Source organism: Centruroides sculpturatus, unplaced genomic scaffold (assembly GCF_000671375.1).
Source record: "Centruroides sculpturatus isolate CEXI.00-Female unplaced genomic scaffold, Cexi_2.0 scaffold625, whole genome shotgun sequence".
Lineage (NCBI taxonomy): Eukaryota > Metazoa > Arthropoda > Arachnida > Scorpiones > Buthidae > Centruroides > Centruroides sculpturatus.
Window position 1 is genome coordinate 106,659 of NW_019384830.1, and position 15,397 is coordinate 122,055.

Below are 15,397 nucleotides of genomic sequence, written 5' to 3' on the forward strand. Positions count from 1 at the left end.
TAGTTAATAATAATTTTTTGTTTTTGTTTTATGAGTTAAATATATTTTTACAGATTTAGTTACTAAGATTACTTTTCTTCAAATTTTTAAAACATTTTGGCATTCAAAACAGAGTTAAAGCCAAATACAGTACACTCTCCATTAACTGGCAAAAAAAAATGAAGAAATAATACTTTAAATAAAAATTAAAATATTATCAATTTTCTAGCAGAAATGTAAGTTTAAGCTTGACATGTCACACTTTGAGTAAGTTCACACTTCATGTCCATGTGTTTGTCTCCCACTGCCATTTAAGTAAAATTGCATACTGCATTCACAAAACTGTATTTCATTAAGTTAAATTTGTCTTTATTTGTTTTAATTATCATCTTTCAATATTAATATGAAGTCAATACAGAGTTTATGATATGTATCTTATGGGGTATAGTATTAGGTCTATTTTTAATAGTAAGCAATCAGAAACTACTCCAGCATCTACCAATCCCCCATGGCTGTCATTTGACTGTGAGAGTCTACTATACTGTACTTTCATTGAGTTTGTGATATCATTAATCTAGTTCACAAACTTTGTATCTCCAAACTATCTACTTTACAGGAGGCATCAAAAACTGGTTTTTGAGGGAGATACCACATTTGTGGCAATGAATTTTTGAAGATATGTCTAAAAAGTTGTTGTTTGCTTATTGTAGTGGTCATTTTTTGTTACTATTTGTGATAATGGACTTAAGTGGTTTGTGTCAGCTTTTAACCGTGGAGTTACGAGGTTTATAAGCTGAATGTTGTACTAGAGAAAGTACATTTTGACTTGTTTTCAAATTATTGTTTACTTGGTATCATTAATTTCTTTCCAGTTACAATATTTAAGTTTGATTATTCATTTCCATGTACAATATTTTAATTCTAATAAACAAAAATTACTATAGAACTTTCTTAAAGCAAATGGAATTATTAATTTAGTTGCCTTTACATCCTTATCTCTTGTTTTATTCTATTATAGTCAACTAAGACCTATCTTATTAATTAATAGGACATTTACACTGGTGTGATAGTTATTTGCAACAAGTATGAGTTCTTAATCAGAAAAAACAAAAAAACTATTTTTCACCTGTTGTTTCTGTACACATAATACACACATTTGTGTTTCGGACACACACGTCCCTCATCAGCAGATTTATAACCATGTTCTAAAAAGTACATAATAATCAAATTTTTATCTTACAACAGTTTAAAAAGTTTCCCGACAACGATATAATAAAAACTTACAAATTTTTTTGTAGTCAATTAATTTTAAGATTGTTTGGTATTGGTTAATTAAAAAAAAACCCTTTTTTAAATTTTTATGAAGAATGTATTTAAAGAATATAAAAGTGGTGATTATTCTATATGCGGTTTATGCATATTTTGAAGTAATTGACTACAAAAAAAATTTGTAAGTTTTTATTATACTGTATTGTTGTCAGGAAATTTTTTAAACTCATTGTCATTGTCTATTTATACAATCACATATTTATCAAATATAATCAACAACAAGTATCAAACTCATTTTTACTTCTGGCCAACATACTTAAGATTGTTTTAGAAATGTTAATACTTTCAGCTTTTGGAGATGTTTGAATTTGTCTTTGCTGATTGCAAGGGAGGCTGTGTGTAATGCCATAGGAGCATTGTTTGAGACTTGCAAAACAAGATTTTCCCACTCATCTGAAAAATGAATCTTTTAGAACAGTAACCCACCCATATCATACCTTAAAGCACACACTTCTCTGACACCTATCACCTGCTTTCTTACGTGGATGGATAGATGTTACAAAGCCTAGATCAGCATAGTTCTTAAAAACTCATGTTGAATATATGCTCTAAGATTATCTTTTTGGAGAAGGGAGTCAAATATTTGGAACTGTAATGCAAACAATAGATGAGTATAAGTAGCAACCAACTTCTGTGTAAAAGGAAAAATTTTGATATTGAAGTTTCATTTTATAATACTGTGCTGAAACTTTTGATAATGGTGTTAGTAAAATGAGAATATATGAGTAATGTACCTAAACAAAAGGTCATCAGAAATATACATGGTTTATTTTTACCTCTAAAACAGGGCTGTGAGTCGGAGTCGTGGAGTTTTGGTGTTTTAGCCGGAGTCGGAGTTGGATGGTAAGGAAGAGTTGGAGTCGGTAGATTTTTATGCAACTCTACAGCCCTGGCAGGGCTGTGTAGTCGGAGTCGTGGAGTTTTGGTGTTTTAGCCGGAGTTGGAGTTGGTAGATTTTTACGCGACTCCACAGCCCTGCTCTAAAATCAAATGCACCAGAAACACCAGGTTTGTGACTACACAGAGGATGCATCACATGATTTTGATTACGCTGGTACAATAATCTCAAATACGTGGAATTTGGAGATAAAACTTTTTAAATAAACCTTCTATTGAATAACTGTTCGACAAAACGTTTTTGTTTTGAAATTATAAATAATTTTTCTTGAAAATAATGGTAGAAGTTAAAATGAGAATGAAAACAAATTGGAAAAGTAAAAGTTGCAAAATAATAATTTGAAACTACAAAACACTTCTCTGAGAAATTATCATAATGCAAATTACAGTATATAACAGTATGCTGTACCTAGTTGCAAAATGCTTCGTGTTCCATATATTGAGGCTAGCCGTGATTAGAAATACATACGCTCTAGAAAGCAGGACTGTGGAGTGGGAAAAAAATGTGTGGATTCCGACTCCCGCATTTTAAATTTAATTTAGTTTTTTATTTAAATGAAAGAAAATTTATTATATATTTATTAATTTTTTAAAAATCTTTTTGTATTTTGTTATAATTCATTTATTTTAAATACAAAATGCATCAGTTTAATTTATTAAATATGTAGTATTCTTTGTAGTATTTGTGTTTAGTAGTTAAATTATTTTGACCTAATTGAATTTGAATATATTTGAATCATTCCTTTATTATCCCTGCCCTAAATAAGTACTCTATATTTCTAAATGAGCCAGACTAATTGATCAGAGTACATATTTTTCTTTCCTGAATAAGGGGCTGAAGTAACTAGCAAAATCGTACACTTTTTAGTTGGACTACTCTTCTGGAAGTATGAAATTGGAGTGCAAATGCTGTCGAATATATGTAGATGTAGAATTTTATTGCCTCCTTTCTCTTCTTATTAAGTATTGTTAAATATTAAAAATACTAACTATGAAAGTATTTGGCTCCTTTCAGAATTCAGAGTAGGGTACCCCCAACGGTGACTCTGCCCCCCATAAAATCACTTGGTATTTAATTTTGCTGGAATCGGCCTACTAAAATTATCAGGAGTCGGATTACCTGAATTACACTCATTGACAAACAGTTATTCACCCTGTGGATAATAACCTGATTACTATAAAACTCAGCTTCCAGCTGTCTCACACAGGTATGTAGCAATGGAGTTCCAATTGATGTATTTACATTGAAAAATTATCAAAGCTAACTAGTTCTACATTTTGTTTCAATACGTATCCGAAAATGTCGCCTCAGGCAGCATTTTCCGATAGATTTAAAGTTACACTTATATAACACATTGTGAATGATCCTTTATTCCCGTATCAAACTTTCTACTTCACAGAAATTATTGAATGTGAAAGAACAGCCAGCATTATTTTCAACGTTGTTAGACGAAGAACGGAAGGAAGGCCAAATAATTCGATCTTCTGTGGTATCTGCAACAGGTCGTTTAGAAGCATTAGAAGTCGATGCAGCACAGAATGGTCTGATGGCACTTTTCCATTGTTGCGAAAGTGCCATCAAATCTGCACCACGTGTCTCCAGTCTTTCGGTAGTAATCGAGTTTTTCTCGTTCATTTTGCAGCTAACATTTTTACTTTCTGCATTACGTTTTCCAGTCAACTTCTGCCAGTTCTCGCTTCCATTTTAATTAAACTCTTCTATCACTTTTTGGTTATCTTCTTCGCTATCTGGGCTAGAAAAAGTTAAATTTTCCTAAGGAATTGTAGACAAATTATACATAAAAATAAAATAAATACTAAATTTACGTAAATGATTCCACAGAAATGAATTCATCTTCGACGAATCATTTACGTAAACTTCACAGATGAAAACCTAAAGACGTCGAAGGATCGCCAATTCCAATTTTTTACAACTTTTTTTAAAGTTTTAATGCTTAAGTTGGATTATTTCTGTATTAGTGAAACGCTGCGTCCCGTAGATGATTTTTTAGTCGTTGCGGTGGCGACCTCTAGTAATTACTGTATTAACTTTTTTATATTCTGCAAAATATGCGATCGGGGCAACGAGCTAGAATATTTTTAACTGTTTGTGTAAAAGTGTGCGAAGGAAAGGAAGAGTTTTAACCCTTAACTGAGATAGTGCGAGTGAAAATGGCCCTGTTTAAATTTTTTTCTGTTTGAAAGTAAACAACAAGGCATTTCTTTCTTTAACCCTTTGTTTAAACGTTTGTAAATACGACAAAATATTCTGTAGCGATAAGTTAAATGCATTTCTAAACATTTTAAATTTTATTTTCCTGATTGTTATATAGAGTATTGGAGAAGTATTGGAATTGTGTTAACTTTAATTCAGAGACTTTTGCAAATCTCCAGGTTTTGAGACCTCCTGGACTCAAACAAGTCGAAAAAAAATATTCCGTGTATGTGTTGGTGTCTATAAGAAACGAAATTTGGCATGATAGCTTGTGTATGAGAAGCATTGATGCTATTAAATTCTGGTGGTTAAAGGTCGTGTCATATCTCGAAAGAGGTTGCAGGCCGGATGGCCGAGCGGTCAAGGTGGTAGCCTACCGCTCTGGGGGACCCGGGTTCGTTCCGGACGGGTCGTTAAATCCCCAGAAATCTTTTGGGGGTTGTCCGTCCAGATATGTCCCCTTCTCTCACCACCCGGCTGCCCCATTGTGGGCCTGGCCGAACCCATAAGGGGCCTGCTATAAGAGGCCCTCTTAGTGCCCACAGGGCGGAAAGAGTTAAAAAATAATCTCGAAAGAGGTTGGACTTAAAAACAGAATATTTTATCTTATAAACTTATAAACTGATATTAAAACTTAGATTACAGGAACATATTAAAGCCATAAAATATAATTATGTTTGAACGGCAAGTTTAGAAATTAGTTATGAGAATTGAATCACTCCGCTTCTTTTAAATTAATTTATGTTTAGATATCGTTTCATTATTTAAATTGTAAGTTAATTGCTTATGAAATAAAGTATTAATATTAATTTATTAATAATTTATCTTTGAAATAAAATAAAATTATAAATTCTGTATTTTTACGCTAACAGATGGCGTTGAGGCAACAACTTATCGTGGTATGGCTTTTGTGACGAAGAAATGGAGGAAGAGAGGAGTTACTTAGGTTTATTAACTGGAATAGCTCGCCAAACTTATTATCAAGATGCAGAAATAACTGATGATTTGTTAAAGAATGAGCTTTATCCTAATTTGTCTGAGGAAGAATTCATGCGGATAAGACATCAATGTGCAAATTTGATAAAGGTACGTATCTGAAATAAGACCAGGTTACCTTTAGTTAAATCAATTTTTCGAAAATATCAGAGTTATTTTTAACGCATGAAATGGTTGTACGGCTTAATGTAATATGAAGAAATTGTATTTAATTATAAGAACTAAAAACCAATGATAAAACACAAGCTTTCCTAATACTAAACACAGCCATCGAACATAACTACCCTTCGCCCTCTGGCGGACAACTACGGAGTAAAACTACTTGCACCTAACACGAAGGAATTAATACAATGGGCTTTGCTCAAGCTGAAATGAAAGTTTATAAAATCACGCTTTAGATCAGGGGTGGCCAACCTTTTGCATACCATTCGCCAATTTTTTGACAGACGAGTTCAGATGCGCCATATAACTCGAACACTTTTTATACAAAACAAATGAACTTGCCAAGACAGACTATAAAAAATTTATTTTTCTATATAATATTCTTAATCGCAAAAAAGCCAAATCTGGCAATTTTGCTCAGAACTAACTGAAGCGCCACTTGTAATCGTCCAATGCGCCACGTTTTGGCCACCCCTGCTTTAGATCAATAAAAATTCTATCAGTTAATCAATTCTTTGTCTATCCAACGTCGTCTTTCATTCCCCAATTAAATCTTCCTTGATTTTATTATTTAAATTCAGATTATTGTTAAACCATTGTTGTTAAAAAAAAGGTGACGAGAATAAATATTTTAGGATTGAAAATACAGTTTCTAGATTGTAGAATATCAAAAGGTTTATTTTGAAAATGAAAATACAAACTGCAGCTTTTTGTTAGTTTGTAAAACAGTTAGTTTCAATTAAATAGTTTCGCAGCTCTATTATTCTGATCATGTCAAACACATCTATGAGGTATTTTATGAACTCTGCCTACTGAAATTGATTCTCACTTTTCTCATGGTGAAAGATATAACATTGTAAATTAAAAAAAAAAATTGTTTTGGGAACATTACGAAAAAAATTATTAATTGGATTTGTGGAAATTTAAATTATCTATCTTGATATAAATTGTCTGCCAACAGTGAAGTACAGATGATTTTGCTTAGTGAACATTATTTTATATTATATCAATATTGCATATTTTATCTGTAAATGTATTCGAGTAAAATTGTCACTGAATGAATATACAAACATACAGGTATAAGACAAAATAATAGGAACACATGTGAAAGAATGCAAAATATTTATTAGTAGGGAGTTGGGTCACCATTGGCCTGAATTACAGCTTGTATCCAACGTGGGATTGAGAAATAAAGGTCATGCAGAAAGCCATTCCTCCTGCAGAGCAGTCTTGAGTTCAGGTAGTGTGCGTGGAGGAGGAAACCGAGCTCGGACTTTGTTCTCTAAAAAACCCCACACAGGCTCAATGATGTTGAGATCAGGGGACTGAGGACACCGCATGAGATGTTCCACTTCATCATTATGCTCATCCAACCATGTATGAACACAGCAAGCCATGTGTACAGGGACATTGCCATCTTGGAATAAAGGATGTTCTCCAGGAAACAGTATAAAGCATAGGGTGTAAATGATCTGCGAGAATACTGCGATAATGCTCGCCTCTGACCTTCTCCCTCGGGACTACGAGTGGCCCCAAGCCACACCACAATATCGCTCCCCACAGCATCACAGAGCCCCTCCATGCTTCACGGTAGGAACCAGACAGTCAACATGAAATGACTCTGCCAGTGTTTTCCAGACGAACACACATCTGTTGGTCTGAAATAATATAAATGATGATTTGTCAGACCAGATGACCTGTTCTTATTGCTGTCGTGTCCAGTTTCGGTGGTCTCAGCACCACTGTTGTTGCTTCATAGCATTCTGCGACAACACTAATGGCTTTGGGATGGCTACTCGGCCATGAATGCTTGCAGCATGCAGTTCTCGTTGAATAGTTTTGATGGATACGGGGTTCTGGAGATGGGTGTTCATCTCGGAAGTTATCTGTTGCAGTGTAGTCTTACTTTTTCAGGTGACTATCCTCTTCAATGCTCGTCTATCCTGGTTGGTCAACTTCGACTTTCGCCCATTGTTCTGCTTTGCAGAGGACATCTTTCCCAGTTTTGTGTAGGCTCTCATAACCCTTGACACAGTGGATCTTGAAACACCCATAAGGTTGGCTGTTCTAGACATGAATGCTCCAGCGAGGCAAGCTCCAATAATCATGCCTCTTTGCACATCAGACAGGTCGGACATAACACCACTTTGCTGGGAACAGAATTTTCTCATGCAACTGTCACATTGCCAAATGCTCGACTAATACCTTCCCTTTCATTACCAGTGGATGGCAGACTGTTGCGACACGTGATGGAGCTGTATTGGACGGTCGAAGTACAACACATTTCGAAAGGGTTGTTCCTATTATTTTGTCCTACACCTGTACATACAGAAATCAGAGTTGCCGATTTTTGGGAGTCAATTTCTCTGTCCCCAAAATTCCTATAGTAATACTGAATATCTAGTTTGAAAGATACTGGTTTTCTTAGTATGCAAAATTTCAGATTTTTCTATACAGTTGCCAAAATATTAGCAATCGAAAAGTGCAAAAATTGCCAAAAAATCTGTATTTTCTTCATCTGCTCCGCAGACTCTTAGAGGGGGAAAAACTACTGGGTCCAGAAAGCTCAAATTTTAAACTTAATCCTTTCTCAGCTTAAGTTTAAAGTTTGAGCTTTCTGGACCCAGTTATCAGTGAGATGCTGGAGAAACTTTCCGGTCGATAGGTCAAATCTCGCAGAGGTTCCACATAGAGCTATTTACTTTTATTGCTTAATTTTATGTTTGTAAGAATAAAATTGCATCGAAACGAATGATGTTTATTGAAAATGTTATCCAGAGTAAGAAAAACTCAAATTTATGTGAATTAAAACTTATAATGCTTTTACTAACGGCGTATTGAAAGCATTCTGAACTGTACGACGACATTACGGGTTTTGATGTAATAGCACAATCCTTAATTTAAAAAAAATTTGATATCCAGAAAAATTGTGACAATTTGGATGATAGACAAATTTTTTCCTAGTTTTTCTTTGATAAAGCTTGGCGCTTCACAGCAAAATGTAGGAAACAATAGTAAAAATCTTGTGGGTACCATTCGAGCACTGCTTAAGCTCATCTTTACCAGAGAGTTAAATTTTTTTTTCTTAGAAGTTTGTCATCTAAATTGTGGATTTTTACTTGGTGCAATATTTTTTATCTCAGGTATTTTCGTTAGATATATACATACAATAAAGTTTTTCATTCTTCTTGTAAATAAATAGAAATATCTGTTAAGGTTTGTGCAGTAAAGTGCTAATTCGGTGATTGTTGAATTTGTTTAAAACTTATTGGAATTGTACTACTAGTTCACTGAACTAAAAATTTATGCAATTGTTTTGCTATATTTTGAAAATTGCCCTAGTATTTGCAAAAATATTGACCTAACTAAAAGTAATTTCCATTCTTTAATAGCAATAATATGATTTAAACTTTACTTTCCGCGCTGATATAGAATATGTTAGGGAAAGTAAGATGATCGGCCAAATTTTGACTCTCCCACCCAGCTTTTTTGCATTTCTCGGTGTTTGGCCACCCATGAGCCCAGAAATGTAAAGAAAAAATCCTTTAAAAATCGTGTATATCAGTATCTATTTTACATTATATCTTAAGGACTGGAGAACCAGGAAATTTTGCAGGGTTATTTCTATATATTGGAGCATTGATGCTATTAATTTTGGTGTTTTTCCCCCGTGGACTCAAAGAGGACTTTATTTAACAAGTCCATTATCGATTCGGTCAGGCTCATAATGGAATGGCCAGATGGTGAGGGACAACGCCTGACATATCCGTACACATCATTCTCTGAAAAATTCCTGGGGTCTATTGACCTGTCCGGTTTGATCCCAAGTCTTCCAGAGCGGTAGGCTGTTACGGCCATCCAGCCGTCCGAAAATTTTGGTGGTTAAAGGTGGTTAAAGGAGTTGGGAACATATCATGAATGGGGTCAGACTTAATACAAATTTTACTCGTTATTGGCATTTACAATTGTTTTTAAACTCATCCCCTACCCTCAGTGCTTGGCTCAGTGGCCTAACTACTTTAACTGGGTACTACTATGTGATCTTCCAGACCACATCTTTTCATCAACTCTTAGTTACTTTTTCCATGAAAACATAGGATCTCAAGCAATAAAGAAGAATTTTTCATTAAGCTAATATACAATAATAGACCTTTAGGATAAATCACTTGAATAAATTTACGTACAATATAGGAATAACGGAAAAATATTTGTGATTTTTCTCAATTTCTTAAACAATCTGTACAATGAATTTGTTTGAACCAAAATATTAAAACTTTTAATACTGTATATTGGAATCTTTGCAACTAGTACAAAAATGAAAATAAATGAATTTAATAATTAGATAACACAAATCTGAACATATTTTACTTCGTATTATTAGTTCTTTGTTCCTGCTGGTCATACAGTGGTTCCTTGTTGCAATTTACAATATTTATTTGTCATATCTCACCTGTAATGCTTGACATATTTATTCATCTTTTTTTCCCCCTAGAGTATGGCTGTTTCCGATATGGATTTTAACCAGTTAGAAGCTTTCCTTACATCGCAAGTAAAACGCAAGGGAGGAATCACGAACGAACAATCGAAGATTTTGTCGAAATTTTGGAAGACTCACAAAGCCAAAATCCACTCTAGTCTAGTCGCTAAATCTTGCTGGAACCAAACTCTGAAAGATTTTCGTTGGAGAACGGATCTTAAAAGCTGTACAAAAGATAATAACGATGTTAATGTGCCAATCGCAATCGTCGATTTAGAAGTCGAAAATAAATGTGATGAAAATCAGGTAAGGATTTACTTATAAATTACATTACTCTTCTTAAAGTAAAGAAATCAATTATAATGAGTTAGTGTTATCTTTAGGTTTCCCATTCTATAAAGTTCGAAATCGAAAAGGAGAAATTGGACGATATTGTATCTAGTCTAAAAGAAATAGAGTTGATTTTGAATAATTACTGTAAAAAGTAATTCTGAAACATTCCAATTAATAATTGTTCTATTATTGTGATGTGTTTATATTATAAATCTCAAATCCCATTTTTAAAAGAAAATTGTAAAACCTGATTTTATTTGATGTAGCTGTTGTGATGAATGCAACATGCACTTCATTATCATCAGTGGGAGAGCCACTCATTGTTAATTTAAGAATATCGTTATAATTTCATAAAATATTCCAATAATTTACTACATAATATGTATGGATGGAATGGTAAAATATCTTTACCAAATTCATTTTTCAAAAGAATACTGTGTTTATTCATTGGTGAATATAGTGTGAGCAAAATATTACACTAACTGGAAGAATTTTGATTTTTTTTTTCCAGTAATTAAGTAAACAAGACGGCTTATTAAAATTTTATATTATAAAAACCTTGATTAAAATTTATTTATTCTTCTGTTCTGTTAAATATAAAAATATATGGAAATAAAATACCTTTTTTTCACTTTTGTAAATTAAGCAACATAAGATCCTTTTTAAAATCCTGTTTTGTTGACTAAAACTTGCCCGTTTACAGGCAGAGACATTGCGTGCTTTAAAATAGGTCTTACGTTGCTTAAATGTTCAACTTGAAGGCAACACAACATGTAATTTTATGAAATTTTCTAAATCGTTTTGGGTTTTTTGTATTTCCCAAATACATATATGAAGGTCAGTTCAAGGAGGATAAGTCCATAGATCCATGTTCCGAGATATATAAAAACTGTGCCACGTCGAAAGTATTTAATATTGGATTTTCCCGGTGGCCCACAGATCTCACTTAACGATTTCTGTTCCACAAAATTGCCCAGTAGGTCAAATGATAGTTGTGACCGTACAAAATCCCTGTACGTATATCCTCATGTTACACACGAGAGTTACATTTTTTATTCAACATAACGAACTTTTATTCAAGATATTCAAAATGTTTTTGGTTATTACGTTTCTTCCAAAGAACTAGCAAATCAATGAAATCCGCAAGTTTCGGATTAAACATTGCTTCCAAACAAAACTAGACCTTCTGCATCAAACCATTTGACATTATGATGATTTGACTATATATAGGGTAAATAAATGCAAAAATAAAAAACCGTAATATTGTACTGTACTAAACAAATAAATAGGCCTTTTTAGTGCTCTTAGCTTTTTATTCAGTAAGTATAATTAATGCAAGTTTTCTTCTTTTCATTTTGGACTAATGAAATAACACGTTTTTTTCCGTAATCAGTATTGATCAGAGACCAAGACTCATTACTTTTATTCAGAAATGTATTTTAGATTGATATAAAAATTGTTTCAATCTCTCTTCGGGTTACAAAAGTTTTTTAAAAAATATTAAAATTATAAAACCTTTGCAAGAAAATGATGAGAACAAATCTTAGAATAGCAAATAATAATGTATTATATCTCGCATCTACAATACTTTTTGTAGTGAACTATGACATCATACCATGTCATCGATTTCCATTCCTTAAATTAATATCCGTCCGACTGTCTGCCCTTTCTTAATCTCGAGAACGGAGTTAGATGAAAGCCGAGACCAGATATGGAAAGATTAGGGGCGGGAAGCCACGATTAATAAATGAACTTCAGATGCAAACCGGAAGTCGTGTTTTAACTCAAAAATTTTTTCCTAAAAGGAGTTAGGTATATGACCGGCACGACTCTATTGCTAACAGGAAAAGTATGATGTACAGGGGCAAGACCCTACTAATTTGAGGTAAGGAGCATATATTTTAAATTAAATAAATCAAAAATATGATTAAAAATTGCAACCCGTCATTGTAACGATATCACAATAAATAATTGATCGTTTTTTAAACTAAATTATCGTGACGTGTTCTTTGAATTTTCTCAAATATAAATCTTTTTCGTTATACAGAATTTTTATATTATTTCTATCAATAATACATTTATTTTCTTCAGTGACTGATATTTTAATCTTATGGCCGCTCATGCTCTCTTAATTTTACTTAATTTGGTTTCTCCTACATAATATACTCTTTCCTCTACAAGTACAATTTAGCCTATAAACTACTATGGAATATTTAAATTATTTTCTCTGAATTGACACAATAATTTAGAATAGTATATGGATTTGTATCCTCCTTACCACCACCATTCGTAAACTTCGAATGCTTGTGGCAGCCTACAATCAAGCACGACATATATTTCTATTGTATGGATAGACAGGGACACATAGACCAAAACCACTGATAATTCGAAACCTGCTATTTGTGGGCTGGTTTTCGGAGCCCTCTTGCACCGATCTCTTCGTACGCTCTCTAATAATACTTTTAATTTCTGTTACATAAATATATTAATTTTCATTTGAGGCGTATTAAATTACATTATTTCGATTTTTATATTGACGTTTTTTACACACTACTTATTATACTATAGATTATATTTTTATTTCCTGGTTTTAAAATCTGATAAACCTTGAATCCAAACCATACATTGTATGCAAATGAATTGTATTTTCCATATCGTTGGATCAAAGGCAGCGATCTGGAAATGAAGTATTTGTGTATCACAGATGAGAGGATAATTGTTGACAGGATGAAATTAATGTTTGTTGAAGAAGAGAGGAAAATACGAAATTAAATTTTATAGTGTATTAAAAAATCCTTATATCATCTGTTGAGTTGACTACGGCACTATATTTTCCTTTTCTGCTCTTAGGCTGTGTACACATCAGGCGTTTTAAAGAATCAAGAGTTCTGCATAGGCATACATACTCAAGCGCGCGTTGATAGATTTTTGTTAAAACGCGCGTTTTGAGATATATGTGCTGCCATGTTGTACATTCGATCGCGCGCTTTCGGTAGAGTGGGCGTACGTTGGCCGAATTGGAGAACGATCATTTCGATACTGATCTATTTATTGATGAAATCTAAAAGAGACCAGCCATCGTCAAATGATTTTATAGATATTCTAAAAGAATTAAAAAATTTGGGTTTATCTTAGTTTTGGATACAACGTTAGAAACATTCCTTGCATCAGTCTATCTCGTAATATTGGGTGCACCCAAAATTCTCTTTGCCTCTGCCATCGTCTTTTATAGCGACGATGGAGGAGGCACACACAAGCAATTTCTTTCACGTCCATTTCCAAACTGAGCCAGTGCTAACGATCCACTAAACGCTCGTCGAACGTCGAGCTAACGCGCGTTTAATGCAACGCAAAACCGCCTAATGTATACATAGCCTTACTATGAGATTATGCAAATGATTATGCTAAATCGCGATTGATATTTCAATGTTTCAACTCTCTAAAACTCGAAATAGCTGAAAGAAAAAGAATTAATGTAATTCACTAAATATAACTATAAATCAAAAATTCTTTCTTGCTACTCACGCATTTAAAAGGATTTCATTACGTTTTCGTATTTTTATTAATCTTAGAAAAGTTTTGGCCTTATGGAAGAAACATTCATTTCGAAAGAATTACGAAGTTATGAAACAGAACTCGAGATATTCCAAGTAACTTGCCAATTATTCAATGGATTGTTACATTACACTATTTGAGGCAATACCAAAACGGATCCGTGCTTTGAATGAAAATCTCTGAAACGAGTTGTACAGTACGTACATACACATTTTCTCCCCTTATTTGATAATTCTTTATGCAATTTTTTCAAATATTATTAATTTGATTTAAAGTAGCCTGTGTGTGTAAATCTTATCAGTCTCAAACTTTTTTTAAATGTGTGTAATTTAAATTGTCAGTATATTCGTTATACACTACTAACGACAATTGTAAGATATTGATTGTAAAGAATACAATATCTTCCAACGTAAACCTGACATAAAGGTTCGTCGAGTGTGTTCATTAACACCGGTAATTACTACCGGTGTTAATGAACACACTCGACGAACCTTTATGTCCGGTAACGTTTAAACCTCGTGAAACGAATGTTTTCGGCCTCACTCGAGGTCTGCTTCAGGTTAAATTGAGAAGGAATTCCAAACTTAAAACGCCTTGTATCGAACAATTTCTTGTCGTTCCTCACCGGCACACTGTACACACCCGGAACCCTGAGATCGTCAGACTCGGATTGTGCAATAACGTATATATAGAGGGGGGCCTTTTAGGTGAGACTTGGTGTACATCGGCTCCACCGAACGTTCCATCCAACAGAGTCCGTGAGCACAAATACGACATAGATCATGCACGTTACACCACCGCCCTATCCACCTATGCCACAGAACCAGAAGTTTACGCGGACCTGTCCAACGCCAAGCTGATAAAAAGGGCCTTTCACACGGATCACATCAGGGCCCCCGAGGCCCTTGAAATATACAAGGCCGGCCTGGCGGGTAGATGTATCAACTTTAAGGACGGCAACGCATTATCGTATGCCTGGCGCTACGTATGCGAGGAACAAGAGGTCGCTGAGGCTCCATGGCACACTCTTGCAACCGATAAATACGGTTAATAACCATGTTCCAATTTTATTATTTTCTTTTAAACTTTTTCTTTCAACATTCTTTTTAAATTTTGAACTTTAGCATTCTTAGAACAATAAATAAAATAACATACAAATATAAATCCGACAAAGCATATACCATAGAGTAGCATGCATATTTGTAATTTATGCATAACAGATCGCACTCCGGGGGAACGAGTAGGTCCCATATCACTACATTGATTATGCAAAAAGTATTTAAAAATTGGATATTTATTTTAAATTTACTATGCAGTAAGAAATTATTAAATTAAATAGAAAATTATTCATGTATTAGAAAGGAGTCCAGAGAATGGCGTACCGGAACACGATTCATCTTTAGATTGCCTAATCGTCAAAACGATAACTTTTATGTAAATATAGATTTTAATTG

At 33.6% G+C, this 15,397-nt stretch overlaps 1 protein-coding gene across 1 annotated transcript; it reads left to right on the forward strand.

The window, feature by feature from the left end:
* The first annotated feature begins 5,297 nt into the window (after positions 1-5,297).
* LOC111630113 (COMM domain-containing protein 1-like) lies at positions 5,298-10,945 on the forward strand. Its single transcript, XM_023374136.1, has 3 exons — positions 5,298-5,506; positions 10,071-10,361; positions 10,439-10,945. Exons 1-3 carry the CDS (start codon positions 5,342-5,344, stop codon positions 10,541-10,543), a joined length of 561 nt encoding a protein of 186 aa, XP_023229904.1. The 5' UTR covers positions 5,298-5,341; the 3' UTR covers positions 10,544-10,945.
* The last annotated feature ends 4,452 nt before the right edge of the window (positions 10,946-15,397 follow it).

Excerpts from the sequence above, each read along its gene's own strand:
- LOC111630113 (XM_023374136.1), top strand. The coding sequence starts at position 5,342 with ATGGAGGAAGAGAGGAGTTACTTAGGTTTATTAACTGGAATAGCTCGC. Across the intron at positions 5,507-10,070 it reads AATGTGCAAATTTGATAAAG|AGTATGGCTGTTTCCGATAT; the intron begins GTACGTATCTGA and ends TTTTCCCCCTAG. Across the intron at positions 10,362-10,438 it reads ATAAATGTGATGAAAATCAG|GTTTCCCATTCTATAAAGTT; the intron begins GTAAGGATTTAC and ends TGTTATCTTTAG.